The sequence below is a fragment of the Melanerpes formicivorus genome, unplaced genomic scaffold, assembly GCF_026170545.1.
Source record: "Melanerpes formicivorus ecotype bairdi unplaced genomic scaffold, bMelFor1.0.p_v2 SCAF_2, whole genome shotgun sequence".
In the NCBI taxonomy this organism is placed as follows: Eukaryota; Metazoa; Chordata; class Aves; order Piciformes; family Picidae; genus Melanerpes; species Melanerpes formicivorus.
The window spans coordinates 4,645,663-4,662,598 of NW_027142354.1; the positions used below are offsets into that span (position 1 = coordinate 4,645,663).

The 16,936-nt window shown below is 44.1% G+C and overlaps 1 protein-coding gene across 3 annotated transcripts in view; it reads left to right on the forward strand.

Annotated features, from left to right (window-relative positions):
• CASP8AP2 (caspase 8 associated protein 2) overlaps positions 1 to 16,373 on the forward strand; it is a 30,223-nt gene extending 13,850 nt beyond the window's left edge. For all 3 annotated transcript variants that reach the window (XM_068149495.1, XM_068149505.1, XM_068149487.1), the window contains exons 8-10: positions 3,469 to 6,442; positions 9,773 to 9,872; positions 13,388 to 16,373. In XM_068149495.1, the coding sequence (XP_068005596.1) occupies positions 3,469 to 6,442; positions 9,773 to 9,872; positions 13,388 to 13,444 (3,131 nt within the window). In that variant the 3' untranslated portion in view covers positions 13,445 to 16,373. The remainder of the gene's footprint in view (positions 1 to 3,468; positions 6,443 to 9,772; positions 9,873 to 13,387) is intronic.
• Positions 16,374 to 16,936: the final 563 nt, after the last annotated feature.

Sequence of the window (16,936 nt, forward strand, 5' to 3'; positions counted from 1 at the left end):
GTCCTCACCTCGAGCCTAAACTTCCCTTGGTGCAGCTTGAGATTGTGTCCTCTTGTTCTGGTGCTGGTTGTCCAGGAGAAGAGACCAGCCCTCACCTGGCTACAACCTCTCTTCAGGTAGTTGTAGACAGCAATAAGGTCTCCTCTGAGCCTCCTCCAGGCTAAATACCCCCAGCTGCCTCAGCCTCTCCTTGTAGGGCTTGTGCTCAAGGCTTCTCCCCTGCCTCCTTGCCCTTCTCTGGACATGCTCAAGAGTCTCAATGTCCTTCTTAAATTGAGGAGCCCAGAACTGGACACAGTACTCAAGGCATGGCCTAACCAGTGCTGAGTATAGGGGCAGAATGATTTTCCTGCTCCTGCTGGCCACACTATTTCTGATGCAGGCCAGGATGCCATTGTCATTCTTGGCCACCTGGGCACAGTATTTTTCTAATTTTGTAGTGTTAGCCTGAGTTGCTTCTTACAGAACTCCACACTGTCCTGAACTTGCCACTAAGTTGGAAAGCAGTGATTTTTAGCTCTGAAGTTAGAAGGCTACATGTCTTTGTGTTCTGCCTGATGATGTCAAATGTTCTGCATCAGTTAAATTGGCTGCCCAAGGAGGTGGTGGAGTCACCATCATTGGAGGTGTTCAGGAGGAGACTTGATGGGGTGCTTGGTGCCATGGGTTAGCTGTTTAGGTGGGTTGGATTGGTTGATGGGTTGGACGCGATGATCTTGAAGGTCTCTTCCAACCTGGTTTGGTTTATTCTATTCTAAAGTTTATTCTACTTATTCTATTCTAAATCCACTGGCTGTGGCTTCTCCTGGCCTTGGAATTCAGTGCTCACCTTTCCACTGTTCTGCAGGACAGGGGTGCATATATTAATAGACATTTTGACCACTTTCATGCTGTGCTTTGGTTTCTCAAAATGTTGAAATGATTGGTTTGGAAAGGTATAAAACTGAAATGGAATGTTTCTGCTCCTGTAAAGTCTGCATCCAGTAAACATTTTCAAATCTTGCTTTAAAGTGTTAACCACTACTACTCTTTTTTTTTTTTATTGAGCTCAATTTAGATACAATCTTTTTGAGCTTAAATGTTGGTTAGAGGTATTTAAGCAGTCTGCGTGCGATTGAACAGAAGAGTGTTTTATTATTGCCTGGAATTAACTTCAAAGCTCATTAATCAGTACATGGGCACTTCAGTGGGATTCTTGTACAGTGGAAATGAGCTTATCTTTTCATCTTTTGAAACATGCTGCTTGTAGCTAGCTGTAAGAGCTGATTTTTCTTAGCAAAACGCCATTTGGGTTGAATTTTAAATAACTATTAAATGCATGTCTAATGATACCTCAAAAAGATAAAACATGCAGTAAATTTATGTGTCAGGCAGAGTAAGGCATGCTAATTGGTAGAATTTTAGCCTGTCCCTTGCATACCTCATTCCTGTTATTCAAGAGCTAGAAGTTTTCATAGAATCAACAAGGTTGGGAAAGACCTCAAAGATCATCATCAAGCCCAACCTGTCACCCAACACCTCATGACTGCTAGACCATGGCACCAAGTGCCATGTCCAATCCCCTCTTGAACACTTCCAGGGATGGTGAGTCCACCACCATTCCAATGGCTAACAATTCTCTCTGTGAAGAACTTCCTCTTCACCTCTAGCCTAAACTTCCCCTGGCGCTGCTTGAGACTGCGTCCTCTTGTTCTGATGCTGGTTGCCTGGGAGAAGAGACCAACCCCTTCCTGGCTACAACCACCCTTCAGGTAGTTGTAGACAGCAATAAGGTCTCCCCTGAACCTCCTCTTCTCCAGGCTAAACAATCCCAGCTCCTTCAGCCTCTCCTCATAGGGCTTGTGCTCGAAGCCTCTCCCCAGCCTCGTTGCCCTTCTCTGGACACATTCAGGTATCTCAATGTCCTTCTTAAATTGAGGGGCCCAGAACTGGACACAGTACTCAAGGTGTGGCCTAGCCAGTGCATTTTGGGGAAAGCCTCCAGTTGAAATAAAAAAAGCTTTTTCCACTGTTGTGCTTATTTACAGTGCTGGCAATCCAAAATGCATCAGAAACTGGAACAGGAGTTTTATCCTCTGTGCAGTGCCTAGCACTCTTCTTTGTTGCTATTTAGTAGTAGGTCACTTTATTGGAAAACTCCGAAGAACCTTTTTAGCAAGCCCAAGAAGAGATAGTTGGATGCAAACATGAATGGGTCATTTGTTCTTATCATTTTGGATTTTGTTGTAAAACTGTTAAAAGAAAAGCCACATAGTATACATAAATATTAATCCATAATGATGTTAAAATCTAGCTCTTGCAGTGGTCTGAAAACTGTTACAGTAAATGGTGCAAAGCTCATGGAAACTACTAGATTTTCCCATGTTTAGTGCTGGAATGTATCCAGAGAAGGGCCACAAGGATGATCAGAGGGCTGGAGCACCTCTCCTGTGAGGACAGACAGAGAGAGCTGAGGCTGTTCAGTCTGGAGAAGAGAAGGCTCGAAGGAGACATCATTGTGGCCTTCCAGTATCTGAAAGGGGCCTACAAGCAAGCTAGTGAGGAACTTTTTAGGGTATCAGGTAGTGATAGGACTAGGGGGAATGGAGCAAAACTAGAAGTGATTAGGATCAGATTGGATATTAGGAAGTTCTTCACCATGAGGTTGGTGAGACACTGGAACAAGTTGCCCAGGGAGGTGGTAGAAGCCCAATCCCTGGAAGTTTTTAAGGCCAGGCTTGATGGGGCTCTGAGCAAGCTGATCTAACACAAGGTGTTCCTGCCCATGGCAGGGGGGTTGGAACTAGATGATCCTTGAAGTCCCTTTCAGCCCTGACAATTCTGTGATTTGTAAGATAAAATCACTTTTCACACTTACACACACACAAAAAATGTTGAGGTCTTACTTGCTTTCCTTTGCTCAGGAATAGTCTTTAAACTAGCTGCTGAAGCAAAATAAATCACCCAAGCTTGTTAAAGCTCAAACTTCTTGAGTTGCCATTGGCAGTCTCAGACAAAAGGTTCTCAAACATTACTTTACAGAGAGAGTGATTGCCTATTGGAATGGGCTGCCTGGGGAGGTGGTGGAGTCACCATCATTGGAGGTGTTCAGGAGGAGACTTTAGAATAAACCTTTAGAATAAACCAAACGAGATTGGAAGAAACCTTCAAGATCATCGCATCCAACCCATCAACCAATCCAACCCACCTAAACAACTAACCCATGGCATGATGGGGTGCTTGGTGCTATGGTTTAGTTGATTAGGTGGGTTGGATTGGTTGATGGGTTGGACACAATGATCTTGAAGGTCTCTTCCAACCTGGTCCTGTTCTGTTCTATTCTATTCTATTCTATTCTATTCTATTCTATTCTATTCTATTCTATTCTATTCTATTCTATTCTATTCGAATCTTCCAGGTTTTTCTGAAAGTGTCTGGTTTTATAATTGCCTTCTTTATGGTGATCAGCAAACTGTTTTCTTTTCATAGATTTGATTCCTGAAAGTACAGTTGTCGTCTGTCCTTCAAAGAATTTGTCAAAAGAGGTAAACAAGGAAAATCAAAAGCCAGTTAGCATGTCTGATGAACATGTAGAGATGGAGTCCCAGCTGAGTATCTCTTCAGATGAAATAGAAGAAGGAGAAATCGTAAGTAGTGATGAAGAGAAAGCTAAACCAGAAAAAGGCTCTGAAAATGCAAAGCCTTCAAACCCTAAAGTTTCTCCTAAGACAGGAAGTTGGAGCAGCAGTCCGCAGAATCAAAAGGGCAGAACCGTGCATTGCAGTGAAGATAATGGAAAATACGTTTCTGTGAAAGTCAGTACAAAGAAGAACGGAGAGAGGCATAAGAATCAGAGTTTCAGACCTCCAAAGGATTTGAAGAAAAATAAAACAGTGAGCATTGCTTGCCTTGAAAAAATAGTTCACGTTGTTGTTGAACCTTCAAATGTACACGAAGTCATGCAGATGCTAAGAGCTATACGAAAACAAATGAGGAGGAATTATATGAAGTTCAAGGTGCACTTCCCAGTTCAGCACTTCCACAGAATTATAGAGTCTGGTATCATAAATTTTACATCATTAATAAAATACTTGAACTTCTCCAAGATGTCTACGTTAGGTGAGACCTTAAAATTGAATATCTGTGGTATTATAGAGTCCAAACTTAAGCAAATTGAAAAGCACACCATAGTCGACCGTCTTTTTGAGCAGCAAGTCTCAGATCTGAAGAAACAGCTGTGGAAATTTGTAGATGAACAGCTTGATTACATATTTGAAAAGATAAGGAGAATGATAATAAAACTGTGTGACGTGGGAAATGTGAGAAAGGAGAGCGAGGAAGGGAGGTTTGAAAAAGCCGGAAAGCAAAAACACAAGATCCATCACAAAAACGACGTGCAAAGGTCTAGGAAAAAGTCCCTGAAAGCCAGACCTCAGAAGCCTGAAGAATATATCCTTTCAAAGCAGATTGTGGATTCTCAGCAGCCTAAGTGTCACCTTGAGAAAAATAAAACAGATGCCCCAAAAGCTGCCTTTACGAAGTGTCTTAACTCCATTGATAACACGAGGAATTCCCAAACCAAAGTGCACCTCTCTAAAGAGAACAATTTGCAAGGCACTCTCACCCCACTGAAAGGGGCAAAGTACGAAAAGGACAGATTCCAGCTATCCAGAGATGCTAGCAAGTCTGATCTGAGTTATGAGCTTCTCACAGAACAACAAGCCTCCAGCCTTACCTTTAATCTCGTAAGCGATGCTCAGATGGGGGAAATTTTCAAAAGCTTATTGCAAGGTTCTGATCTCTTAGAAAAAAATGGTGGCAGTGTAGACCGAAATGAGTGGGAGTTCAGGACTCCAGAAAAACAGTTTTTAGACAGTCACAAATGCAAAGCTAATGCTGCTGGACTGGCACAGGAGATTGTTCCAAAGGAGGCATGTATGGAATCTCGACCAGTAGAAGACATTAACTGGCCTATTGTTTCACCTCTAAGAGCTCCTTCTTTAGGAGCTAGGCTTCAGCTACCTGTTGATCCAGATGTCCTAGATGAGAGCTGCATGTTTGATGTTCCTACAAATGCAGCTTCATGTAAAGAGGATGAATGCAGTTTACAAAAGAGTAAATCATTTGTTTCTTCTATCCTGCTTGAAGATTTGGCTGTTTCCTTAACTATTCCTTCACCCTTGAAATCGGATGCTCACCTCAGCTTCCTAAAACCTGAGAGTAATTCTAGCTCAACTCCTGAGGGTGTTCTCAGTGCACATTACAGTGAAGATGCACTTCTTGAAGAGGAGGATGCCACTGAACAAGACATTCATTTGGCTTTAGAATCTGATAACTCAAGCAGTAAATCAAGTTGTTCTTCATCGTGGACAAGTCGGCCTGTTGCTCCCGGTTTTCAGTGTCGCCCCAGCCTACCAATGCAGGCAGTAATCATGGAGAAGTCCAATGATCACTTTATTGTGAAGATCAGGCGTGCAGTGCCATCTACCTCACCAGCAACTGATCACCTGGCTTCAGTGAAGGAGGTGCGGGCATCCTCAGCCAGGGCTGAAAAAGCAGAAATGAGAAGTGGGGAGAAAGAAAAGGACTGTCAGAGTGCCATAGCAGCCACTGTGCTAGAAGGCACCAAACCAGATCTGCATAAGACTAATTGTTTGTCTCGTGTCACCACTGGCCAAGAACAAAATCCTGCCTTACCTCAGCCTCTGAAGGAGTCTCATGGTAGCATTGGAAAGGAAGAAACCGCTGGGTTGCTTGGACCCCGTGGAAAGTTTTCAAACATGGAGAGCCACAACACTCAGAGCTTAGATGAGGTCTCTGAGCACTCTCAGGCACACAGATTGAAAGTATCTGAAAACATAAATGAAGTGAGTATTAAATCTCACTCTTCTTTCCCTGTTGGATGCAGTGTAGAGTCATACATAGACCTAACAGATGATATTGTTGGTGAAACTTCATGTAGCGCAGTGGAATCCACGGCAGACAGCAGGGCTCAGGAAGCTTCCACAGGAAGCTCGGAAGCCAGTGATAAAAAGGAGGAGCTGGAAGAGTGCTCTGATGCATTTATAGACTTAACAGAAGAGCTTTCCAATGAGACTGTAGCAGGTGAATGTGATCTTGAAAAGCAATCCACTTCAAATACTGATGTAGGATGCCAGATAAGTACTGATGATAAAACGAGTCAAAAAAGGAAAAGGGAGGCTGTCGAAGAGAACTCCAACTCAAAACGGCGACGAAAAGAAACTGAGTCAGCAGGTGAAGGGAGTGATGCAAGTGATGTGAAGCCTGAAGAGTTAAATTCAACACCCAAACAAAATTCCAGTAAGAAGAATGAGTTGCAGCAGAACAAAGACTCTCCTTCTTTCAAAGACTCTTCTCCTTTGCCTTCGACTGCTTCATCACCTAGTCTGTATGCCAAAAACATCATTAAAAAGAAGGGAGAAGTAGTAGTTTCCTGGACAAGGTAATTTCTGACTTGATTTGTTTTGATTGTTTCAGGTTTCTTAATTATGTGATACAGTGAGAAGTGTGAAGAAAAAGCTATTTAGCTGATGGCCAGAATTATTCAGTAGCTCTATATCCTTCTGGAAATAGTAGAGTGATGTCCTGTCTGTGCAGGATGTGAGATTTGTGGGATGGCTTTGTGAGACTGATGTCTTCTCTTTAGGGTACCATTGAAAGGTGCCAAAGGGTATTTTATCCTTTTGCTATAACAGTTATCTAGGGGAAAACAAGAAATGAACAAGTTTCATAGAATCCTGTTAAGGATAATCATATAATTCATAATTAATACAATCCATATAAGCCTTTGGAAGAGAAAACATTTTAGTCATTTCTTAGGTAGGTTAAATCAGGTTTGCCTTGAGGAAGGAGAGCCTTCTGTATGTTGTAACTGCATCCATCATTTACTCAGATGTCCCAAAACAAGTACTTTTTGCTTTTCTTTATAAAGCTTACATGCTGCTATATTGCACTGATTGTAGGTTTTGCTTCTCCTGTCCATTTCCTTTCCTGTGCAAAAATTCCAGCCAGGTAGGGGACTGAGGTCTTTGTTCCTGCAAAGCCAGGAGGCATCAGTGACTAGGTGAAAAAGAGCAGCTGAAGATTTCCCTCACTGAGATAATGCATGAGAGCAAACAGTTTTCTACTTTGGGGTCTACAATGCTCAATCTACAGAAATGTACTAGTGAAACATTCAGCCCATATATTCTGGACCCATATATTCTGGGCTGCATCAAAAGATGTGTTGCCAGCAGATCCAGAGAGGTGATTCTGCCACTTTGCTCTGGTGAGACCTCACCTGGAGTACTGTGTCCAGGTCTGGAGCCCTCAATATAGAAAGGACATAGACCTGATGGACAGGGTCCAGAGGAGGGTCAAAAAATGATCAGGGGGTTGGGGCACCTCTACTAAGATGACAGGCGGAGGGAGCCTGGGTTGTTCAGCCTGGAGAAGAGGAGGCTCTGGGGAGACCTGATAGCAGCATTCCAGGGGCCCTACAAGAAGAATGGAGAGAGACTGTTCACAAAGGCCTGCAGTGGTAGGTCAAGGGGCAATGGTTTCAAACTAGAGAAGAACAGATTCAGATTGGATATTAGGAACAGGTTCTTTACCATGAAGGTGGGTGAACACTGGAACAGATTGCCCAGGGAGGTGATTTGGGCCCCATCCCTGGAGACTTTACAGGGCTCTGGACAGCCTGATCTAGGTGGGGATGTGCCTGATGACTGCAGAGAGGGTTGGACTAGATGACCTTCAGAGGTCCCTTCTAACCCAAGATCATAGTATCATAGTATCATTCAGGGTTGGAAGGGACCACAAGGATCATCTAGTTCCAACCCCCCTGCCATGGGCAGGGACACCCCACACTAGATCAGGCTGCCCAGAGCCTCATCCAGCCTGCTCTTAAACACCCCTAGGGACGGGGCTTTGACCACCTCCCTGGACAACCCGTTCCAGGGCTTCACCACTCTCGTGGGGAAGAACCTCCTCCTCACATCTAGCCTGAATCTCCCCACCTCCAGCTTCATTCCATTCCCCCTAGTTCTATCACTACCTGAGATCCTGAGAAGTCCTTCCCCAGCCTTCCTGTAGGCCCCCTTCAGATACTGGAAGGCCACAACTAGGTCACCTTGGAGCCTTCTCTTCTCCAGGCTGAACAGCCCCAAATCCCTCAGTCTGTCCTCACAGGAGAGGTGCTCCAGCCCTCTGCTCATCCTCGTGGCCCTTCTCTGGACACCTTCCAGCACCTCCACATCCCTCTTGTAATAGGGGCTCCAGAACTGGAGGCAGTACTCCAGGTGGGGTCTCACCAGGGCTGAGTAGAGGGGGAGAATCACCTCCCTTGAACTGCTGGCCACACTTCTCCTGATGCAGCCCAGGATCTGATTGGCTTTGCGGGCCGCAAGTGCACACTGAGAGCTCATGTTGAGCTTCTTGTCCACCAGCAAGATCATTTTATGATTCCAGTTAGTAGGGTGCTGGTGACAAATGAGATGTCTGTATGTATCAAAGAGATGTGCAAAGTTATTCTTATACTTAAAAACCTGTAGTTGGCAGGTTTTGCTGTTCTTTCTACAGCTTGGTATAATCAACACTTCATAAAGGGCCTCCTAAAATTTTCAGAGCAGGCTTTCCTGAACTATAGTTCAGGGATAAATAAGTTTCTAGGTAGTATTTTAAAAGCAAATCAACTCCTTCATGGAAAGAAAAGACTGAAAAAGCTAATAGGATTTTTAATGTGCACATCAGTGAGAATAGGAAGAAATCACTACAGTTTTTCTCATGGGGTTGGAGTGTCACAGTCTTTGTCTGTCTTTGAACTATGCCTTAGAAAAACAAAAAGAGTTTATTTAAATAATTAGCCATTTTTCTTTGAAATGGAGGAAATGAACTATAGTTTATTTGAATGTGGCAGGTTTAAACAAAGACATCCAGTAGCTACTGGATGATGGCTGCATCTATGCATTTACATGTACCTACATTCATTAATGAGACAAGCAGCAAACTGGTGACACACTGAAGAATAGGCTCCTGGTCCTTCATTTTCATGTGAGCAGTAGATGTGCTCTGTTGTATCAAGCCATTTGTAGAAGTCAAGTAACTGTTTAATATTTGAACATCAGTGGGCTTGATGTGAAAGCTGGAGGTGGGGAGATTCAGGCTGGACGTGAGGAGGAAGTTCTTCACCATGAGAGTGGTGAAGCCCTGGAATGGGTTGTCCAGGGAGGTGGTTGAGGCCCTGTCCCTGGAGGTGTTTAGGACCAGACTGGATGAGGCTCTGGCCAGCCTGATGTAGTGTGGGGTGTCCCTGCCCATGGCAGGGGGGTTGGAACTAGATGATCCTTGTGGTCCCTTCCAACCCTGACTGATACTATAATACTATGAAAGCTGCTGCCTAGCCTTGCAGACTGAGGTGTATCCACCTACAGCTTCTGGCCCCTGTTGAATTTATGGGTTCTTTTTAATTCAAGTATAAATATCTGCTTTAAAAAACTAAAGCTCTTTCTGATGACTTTGATTTGGAGCTAACTCTGTTGTAATACTCCTGCCCTTCCAAATAGGGTAGCACAATCTCCACTACCACTTGCTGTACTAACTGTTACTCCGTGCTGGTAGTGGGGAAGATCTTCTATCGGTTAGTTCATTGCTGCTGTTTGAACTCGTGTTCTGTAGTTTGGAAGCACCTGGAAATTGTCTATATGCCTGTGCTGGGGGGGGGTGTGTTTTGTTTGTTTCTGTGCATGTACACACATACAAGGTACTCATTTGTTAAAATTCATTTTGGCTATAGAAATGATGACCGAGAAATTTTACTGGAATGTCAGAGAAAAGGACCATCAAGCAAAACCTTTGTGTCCTTGGCCACCAGGCTGAACAAAAGTCCAAATCAGGTAGGAACTGTCTTTCTCCAATTTGATAAAAGTTATCACAATATCACCAAGGTTAGAAGAGACCTCAAGGATCATTGAGTCCAACCTGTCACCACAGACCTCCTGACTAGACCATGGCACTAAGTGCCACGTCCAGTCTCAGTGTATCACAGTATCACAGTATCACTTAGGTTGGAAAGGACCTCGGGGATCATCGAGTCCAACCTATCAACACAGACCCCATGACTAGACCATGGTGACTCCACCACCTCCCTGGGCAGCACATTCCAATGACGAATGACTCTCTCAGTGAAGAACTTTCTCCTCACCTCCAGCCTAAACTTCCCCTGGTGCAGCTTGAGACTGTGTCCCCTTGTTCTGGTGCTGGTTGCCTGGGAGAAGAGACCAACCCCTTCCCGGCTACAACCACCCTTCAGGTAGTTGTAGAGGGCAATGAGGTCACCCCTGAGCCTCCTCTTCTCCAGGCTAAACAATCCCAGCTCCCTTAGCCTCTCCTCATAGGGCTTGTGCTCAAGGCCTCTCCCCAGCCTTGTTGCCCTTCTCTGGACACATTCAAGTGTGTCAATGTCTTTCTTGAACTGAGGGGCCCAGAACTGGACACAGTACTCAAGGTGTGGCCTAACCAATGCAGAGTACAGGGGCACAATGACTTCCCTGCTCCTGCTGGCCACACTATTCCTAATGCAGGCCAGGATGCCATTGGCCTTCTTGGCCACCTGGGCACACTGCTGGCTCATGTTCAGGCAGCTGTTGATCAGCACCCCCAGGTCCCTCTCTGTTTGGGAGCTCTCCAGCCACTCTGACCCCAGCCTGTAGCTCTGCATGGGATTGCCGTAGCCAAAGTGCAGCACTCGGCACTTGGACTTGTTGAAAGCCATCCCACTGGACTCTGCCCATCTGTCCAGTCGGTCGAGGTCCCTCTGCAGAGCCTTTCTACCCTCTAACTGACTAACATCTGCCCCTAACTTTGTGTCATCTGCAAACTTGCTGATGACTGACTCAACCCCCTCATCCAGATCATCAATTATGCTGCTACATTTATGAGTGGAGCTGAAGGAAAACCTTTGGAGATAATCTGCTAATTTGGAGTAGTTTTTTCCCTTCTACCTTTTGTTGGGGGGGGTTCTTGACAAAAGAATCTTAGAGTCTCCTAGTTATTACTTCTAAAAACTACACATTATAGGGTTATTGTCCAGGGATTCTTAAGTACCTATTTGATTGATTGGTACTTTAAAACTGCTGTGTCCAGTCATAAGCCAGGGACACCAGGATTGTTTCTACGGTTGAATCAGCACTTTAGATAAAGAAGGGCAATTTGAAGAGGCCCAAAGCCTGTGCACATATTTAACAAACTGGAAAAGGACTAAAATTAGAGCAGGAAAAAAAGTACCAGGATGTTGCTGAGGGGACATTTTGCCTTAAAATGTTTCCTTTTTTCTTTAGTTAAGAAACTTCAAAACACGCAGATGTCAAAACTGCTGCAGAATGTTTCCAGAGATTTGCATGTAACTTTGCACTTGTCTTGAATTGCTATCTTACCTTGCAAATCTGAAGTGGGAGATGTGTCCATTTGACAAAGTTAAGCAATCCTGCTTAACTTTTAGAATGCTGTGTTGCCTGATTGCCTGATGGGTTGCCTGATGGGTTGGACACAATGATCTTGAAGGTCTCTTCCAACCTGGTTTGGTTTATTCTAATAAAGGTTTATTCTAATAAAGATATTCTCTATCAGTATGTGTATAGCAATAAGAAAGACTAGCTTACAATTGAAGCAAGTGCAAGTGCAGGGTCCTGCATCTGGGTCGAGGCAATCCCAGGCACAAATCCAGGCTGGGCAGGGACTGGCTGGAGAGCAGCCCTGAGGAGAGAGACTTGGGGGTGCTGGTGGACAAGAAGCTCAACAGGAGCTCTCAGTGTGCACTTGCAGCCCGCAAAGCCAATCAGATCCTGGGCTGCATCAGGAGAAGTGTGGCTAGCAGGTCAAGGGAGGTGATCCTCCCTCTCTACTCAGCCCTGGTGAGACCCCACCTGGAGTACTGTGTCCAGTTCTGGAGCCCCTATTACAAGAGGGATGTGGAGGTGCTGGAACGTGTCCAGAGAAGGGCCACGAGGATGATCAGAGGGCTGGAGCACCTCTCCTGTGAGGACAGACTGAAGGAGTTGGGGCTGTTCAGTCTGCAGAAGAGAAGGCTGCGAGGTGACCTAATTGTGGCCTTCCAGGATCTGAAGGGGGCCTACAGGAAGGCTGGGAAAGGACTTCTCAGGATCTCAGGTAGTGATAGGGCTAGGGGGAATGGAATGAAGCTGGAGGTGGGGAGATTCAGGCTGGGTGTGAGGAGGAGGTTCTTCCCCATGAGAGTGGTGAAGCCCTGGAATGGGTTGTCCAGGGAGGTGGTTGAGGCCCTGTCCCTGGAGGTGTTTAAGAGCAGGCTGGATGAGGCTCTGGCCAGGCTGATCTAGTGTGGGGTGTCCCTGCCCATGGCAGGGGGGTTGGAACTAGATGATCCTTGTGGTCCCTTCCAACCCTGAATGATACTATGATACTATGAATGAGATCACTGTGTGAGCTGTAGCTATGCTCAGCAAAAGGATGTCTCACTCTCATCTACAGCCTAGCTTTGTAAAATCCCTAGTAGGCAGATTGCTGCATGATGAGCCATAAACACCTGAAGCAGTGGTTGTGTAAGAGGGTATAAAATAATCAGTAAACTCTGGGAGGTTTGGAGTACAAAATAAGCTTTTGTGCTTTTATTTGAATCCTGCTCAGAATCGTACTGGGTAAAATTCAAGCCTAATAGACTTTGAAGCCTTCATTTTTTCCCCTCCTTCTTGTAAGGAAACCTGTCTTTAAATCAGTAGTTGGCTCTAGCACACTGTGGTTAACCTGGAGGCTGTTTCAGATGTCAAAAGTAAAGGGAGACTTTCTGCACTGTATGTGTTTAGCCCTTATCTGGGGCTAAACTACAACAGTTACTCTGTCACCTGATGATCTCTCCTCAGCAAAGAGAGGGGATCAGGTCAAGGAGACTCAAAGGTTGAAATGAAAATGGATTTAATAAAATAGCCAAACTGGTACCCATGTCAATACAAGGTATTGACAAGGTATTGACTGGCAAAGGTGCAGCAGTGCTCAAGAGCATGAAGAGGAGCAGGGTGAGAATGAGAGTTCAAGCAGGAAGCTGTGCCAGGATTCTCCCTTCTTCTTAGCAAACTTCCCCCTTTATACTGAGTCTGGTGCTCATGGTCTGGGATACACCTGTGAGCCAACTTCACTCAGCTTTCTTGGCTGACTCAGAACTGCTGATGGCCTGCAGCTCATGGCTGGCCTGGGATTCTGTCCCAGCAAAACCAGGACATACATCCAATTAACCTGTTAGTGGTGCTTCTGAAATGATCCTGCTAAAATTTGTTGGAAGCAAATAAAAAGGCAAGCTTGTGGTCTTTTTTCCATTAAAAAAATTGCTGTCAGATCAGTCTTAATGATATGTCTTTCTTTTTTTTTTGTGCTCCATTAGGTTTCAGAAAGATTCAAGCAGTTAATGAAGCTGTTCAAGAAATCCAAGTGCAAGTAAACTTATCACCAAGTTGCTTTCATGGCTACAGGGTTTAACTGTTACCAGCAATGATGGACTACAACCACTGCACTCATATGTTGGGATTAGTGGGAGGTATTCAAGTGAAAGTCCTAAGTTTGGTAAATCTGATGCACTGTTAATTATTTACTCCCTGTCCATGGTTCCTCTGAAGTGGTTCATCAAAATAACTGAGAGGGAACTCTGCAAACAAACTGGTTGGGAAAGAATGAGCATGTACAAATGGAGCAGGGGTGACATCTCCTGTGGGTTAAATGCCTTCTGTAAGCACAGACCAGGGTGTGGCATCAAGTGAAAGTGATGACTCTTGCTCAGCTTGTTGGAAGTACCATTTTAATAAGTAAGAGTGCTTTGGAATCCAGCTGGTAGATAATCCTGGAGATGGAGAAGTACATTGTCTTAGTTACCTTGAAGCACATTCTCAGAAGGTAACCTCTTAAGGCAAGGCAATGATAGCAGTGATTCTAAAAGCTGCTTACCTCACAACTGGACTCTGATGGCAAGGTGGTTCTTGCTGCTTTGTCAGTTGTTCATAGTGGGCTTCAGGAAGAAGATCTGGGCTCTCTATGCATGGTTTATCTTCAACCTTAAGCCACTTCTTCATTGTCTTCAACGTGTAAGCCATTTCTTAATGACTTCAGTGTTCAACAGGGATGAATTAAATTCTCTTTGAAGGTGCCCATCTGTTATCATTGACAGTGGAGAAAATCTAAGCCAGATGTCTAGCCTAGACCCTTAGCTTTCTGTTTTTGAAGTCCTCTGAGTCCCAACCTTTGTGGAAGTGAAGGCAGCCATTAATGCAGTGAAGTTTTTCAGTTTCTTTTAAATTGTGAGATGCCACGTGGAGTATTCATTTACAACGAGCTGTCCTGTGCTTAAAAACCATTTTGCAGTTCTGATGGCATTTAAAAATACTTAATATTGAATTTTGAGTAAGTGAGGGGGTTTTTCCCCCCTGAAAAAAAAAGGGCATTTTAATCTTTTTAGCTTGGAAAAGACAAAACATTGTTTTTCTGCTGCAGATTACACCTGGGAAAGGTACTTCATTTAGGTCCTCACAGTGAATATTCTCCTTTGTTTTTTAAAACAATAATAAAGTTGACTGTTTGTTTTTTTTCCCCCCCAGAGTTAATTTAGAAACAGGCCTTTACAGTTCCATGAAATATGATTTTATGCTTATTAACCAGGAGAAAACTTTCAGTAGAAACAAGCCATTTCCAGAGCTTGTCAGCTTGGCATGTTTTGACAGCCTTTGTATCTATCTTTACAAATTGTTTAGTACATTAAAAATTCATTAGGCTCTCCTTTAAAGAGCTCTCAGAACTGCTTCCAGTTTAACCAGGACATACTGAAAGTGTGCATGTATATGTATACATGCTCACACTCACATCTCATAGGTATGGCTGCTTTAGCTCAAGTTTCTTAAAAGGTATTTTCTGGAGGTTTTTTTTCCTTCCCCCTAAGGAACATTCCTGGAAGTTGCACTGGGTTTTTGTGTTACAAATTCACTGATAGTTCAGGGTTTGTTCTTTGCTGAGGATCAGAATTGCTGTAGTCTTTATTCAGTCAGAATATGTACTGAGTTTAGTTAGGCTTTAAGAGCCCCACCTAAGTGCACTGCCTTACAGCATGGATTAAATGAAGGGTTGGTTTTATTCCAGAATCCAGTGCCCAGTTCTTCCATTTCAGCATAATGGGTTTTGCTTCCTCTCCAACTAATGAAACAGACTTCTCACTCTAATAAACCATCAGATCATTTGTTAGTAGTGACTTGCCACTGACACCACTGAAGCACTGTAAATATGACCAACGGAGAGGGTTGTCATGCTGCCAAGCTGTGCATCATCCTCATTTTAGGCAGTGCTCTGGAAACTGTTACAAGAAATTACTTGAGTGGGTGATGATGTCAGCTCTGGCAGTCTTCCATGCTAGCATGCTTGCTTCAAAATGTTTGCTTCTGACCATTGTCATCTTCCATGCTATGCCAGGAGCACCTAGGGATTGCAGTGGGGGGTTGGTATACCCTACCCATGCCTGTTCTTTAGAGACCTGTGTGACAGTTGTTTGCTCGTTGGAGATTTGTATCTCACTGAATCTGTTCTCAGCGTAGTCAGTTTGCAGAGCATGTCTGGAGGGGAATCAGACTCTGCTAAGAGTGTTCTTTAAACCATATCTTTAGAGATCAAAATATGCACAGTACTGAAGGCACTGAGGGAAGCAGCTTCTCTCTGCTGAAGTCCTTCCTCTGTCTCAAAAAAAGCAACCAGTATTTTGTTACAAAGTTGTTTGTTCCTCGACTGTTTCTTTACTTTCTTATTCTGTACAGGTGATGGAGGAGGGTGGGAGTGGACAGGGAGGGGGGGGTTGACTGTTTTGGTTCTGACTTGGAATCCTTTTTTGTACATTATGAAACTTCTTTTTTTTTTTTTAATGCTCTGTTGTAAGTATATGTACAGGTTCCTACATGGTCATGTAAAATATCTGATCTGTGTATGTACATATATAAATATATGTATAAAAATAGAGGGAGCTTTGTTTAGCCAAAGATGATTTTTTTAACTATATGAAAACACCAGGTTTATTTTGTATAAACTCAAATAGTTTGCTTACTGGTAAGAGTAATGCAACAAAAAGAATAAAAAACTGTAAAGTCCACACCCACATGTTCTTGTTGAACAGAGGTTGGCTTTGGAGTGGTTTTTTTTGTACCGTTGTCTGTAATTTATTTCTCTTGACAAGGGTTTTGATACCTAGATGCAAAATGCACTGTATGTAAATCCACATTCATAGTTGTCAAACCACCTCAGGTAAAGGAAAACATTTTCTAGAACTGTTGGCTAATGGCTTGACAACTCCACATGCTGTGAAGCAGCATCAGAATTGCCTTCTGTTGGTTTGTACAAATGAGTAGCTACGTTGATGCTCTGCCCAATAAACGTGGAAGAAATCAGCTGCGGCGCTGATGCCATTACTGCTCCAAATGCACACTGCTAGAGTCATAGGATTGTCAGGGTTGGAAGGGATCTCAAGAACCATCTAGGTCCAACCCCCCTACCGTGGGCAGGGGCATTTCTACTTTTGCTTCATTCCCCCTAGTCCTATCACTACCTGACATCCTAAAAAGCCCCTCACCAGCTTTCTTGTAGGCCCCCTTCAGATACTGGAAGGCCACAATAAGGTCTTCTTGGAACCGTCTCTTCTCCAGATTTAACAGCCCCAACTCTCAGTCTGTCTCCATAGCAGAGATGCTGTAGCCCTCTGGTCATCCTTGTGGCCCTTCTCTGGACACACTGCAGCACATCCATATCCTTGTAACAGGGGCTCCAGAACTGGATGCAGTACTCCAGCTGGGGTGTCACCAGAGAGACCCCAGAGACACGACTGGATCAGAAGTTGGATAATTTCACAGGCTGCATCAAACCTTTAAACCACTTAGGAATTGGAACCTACAGCTTTCCTCTCTTTTTTCCC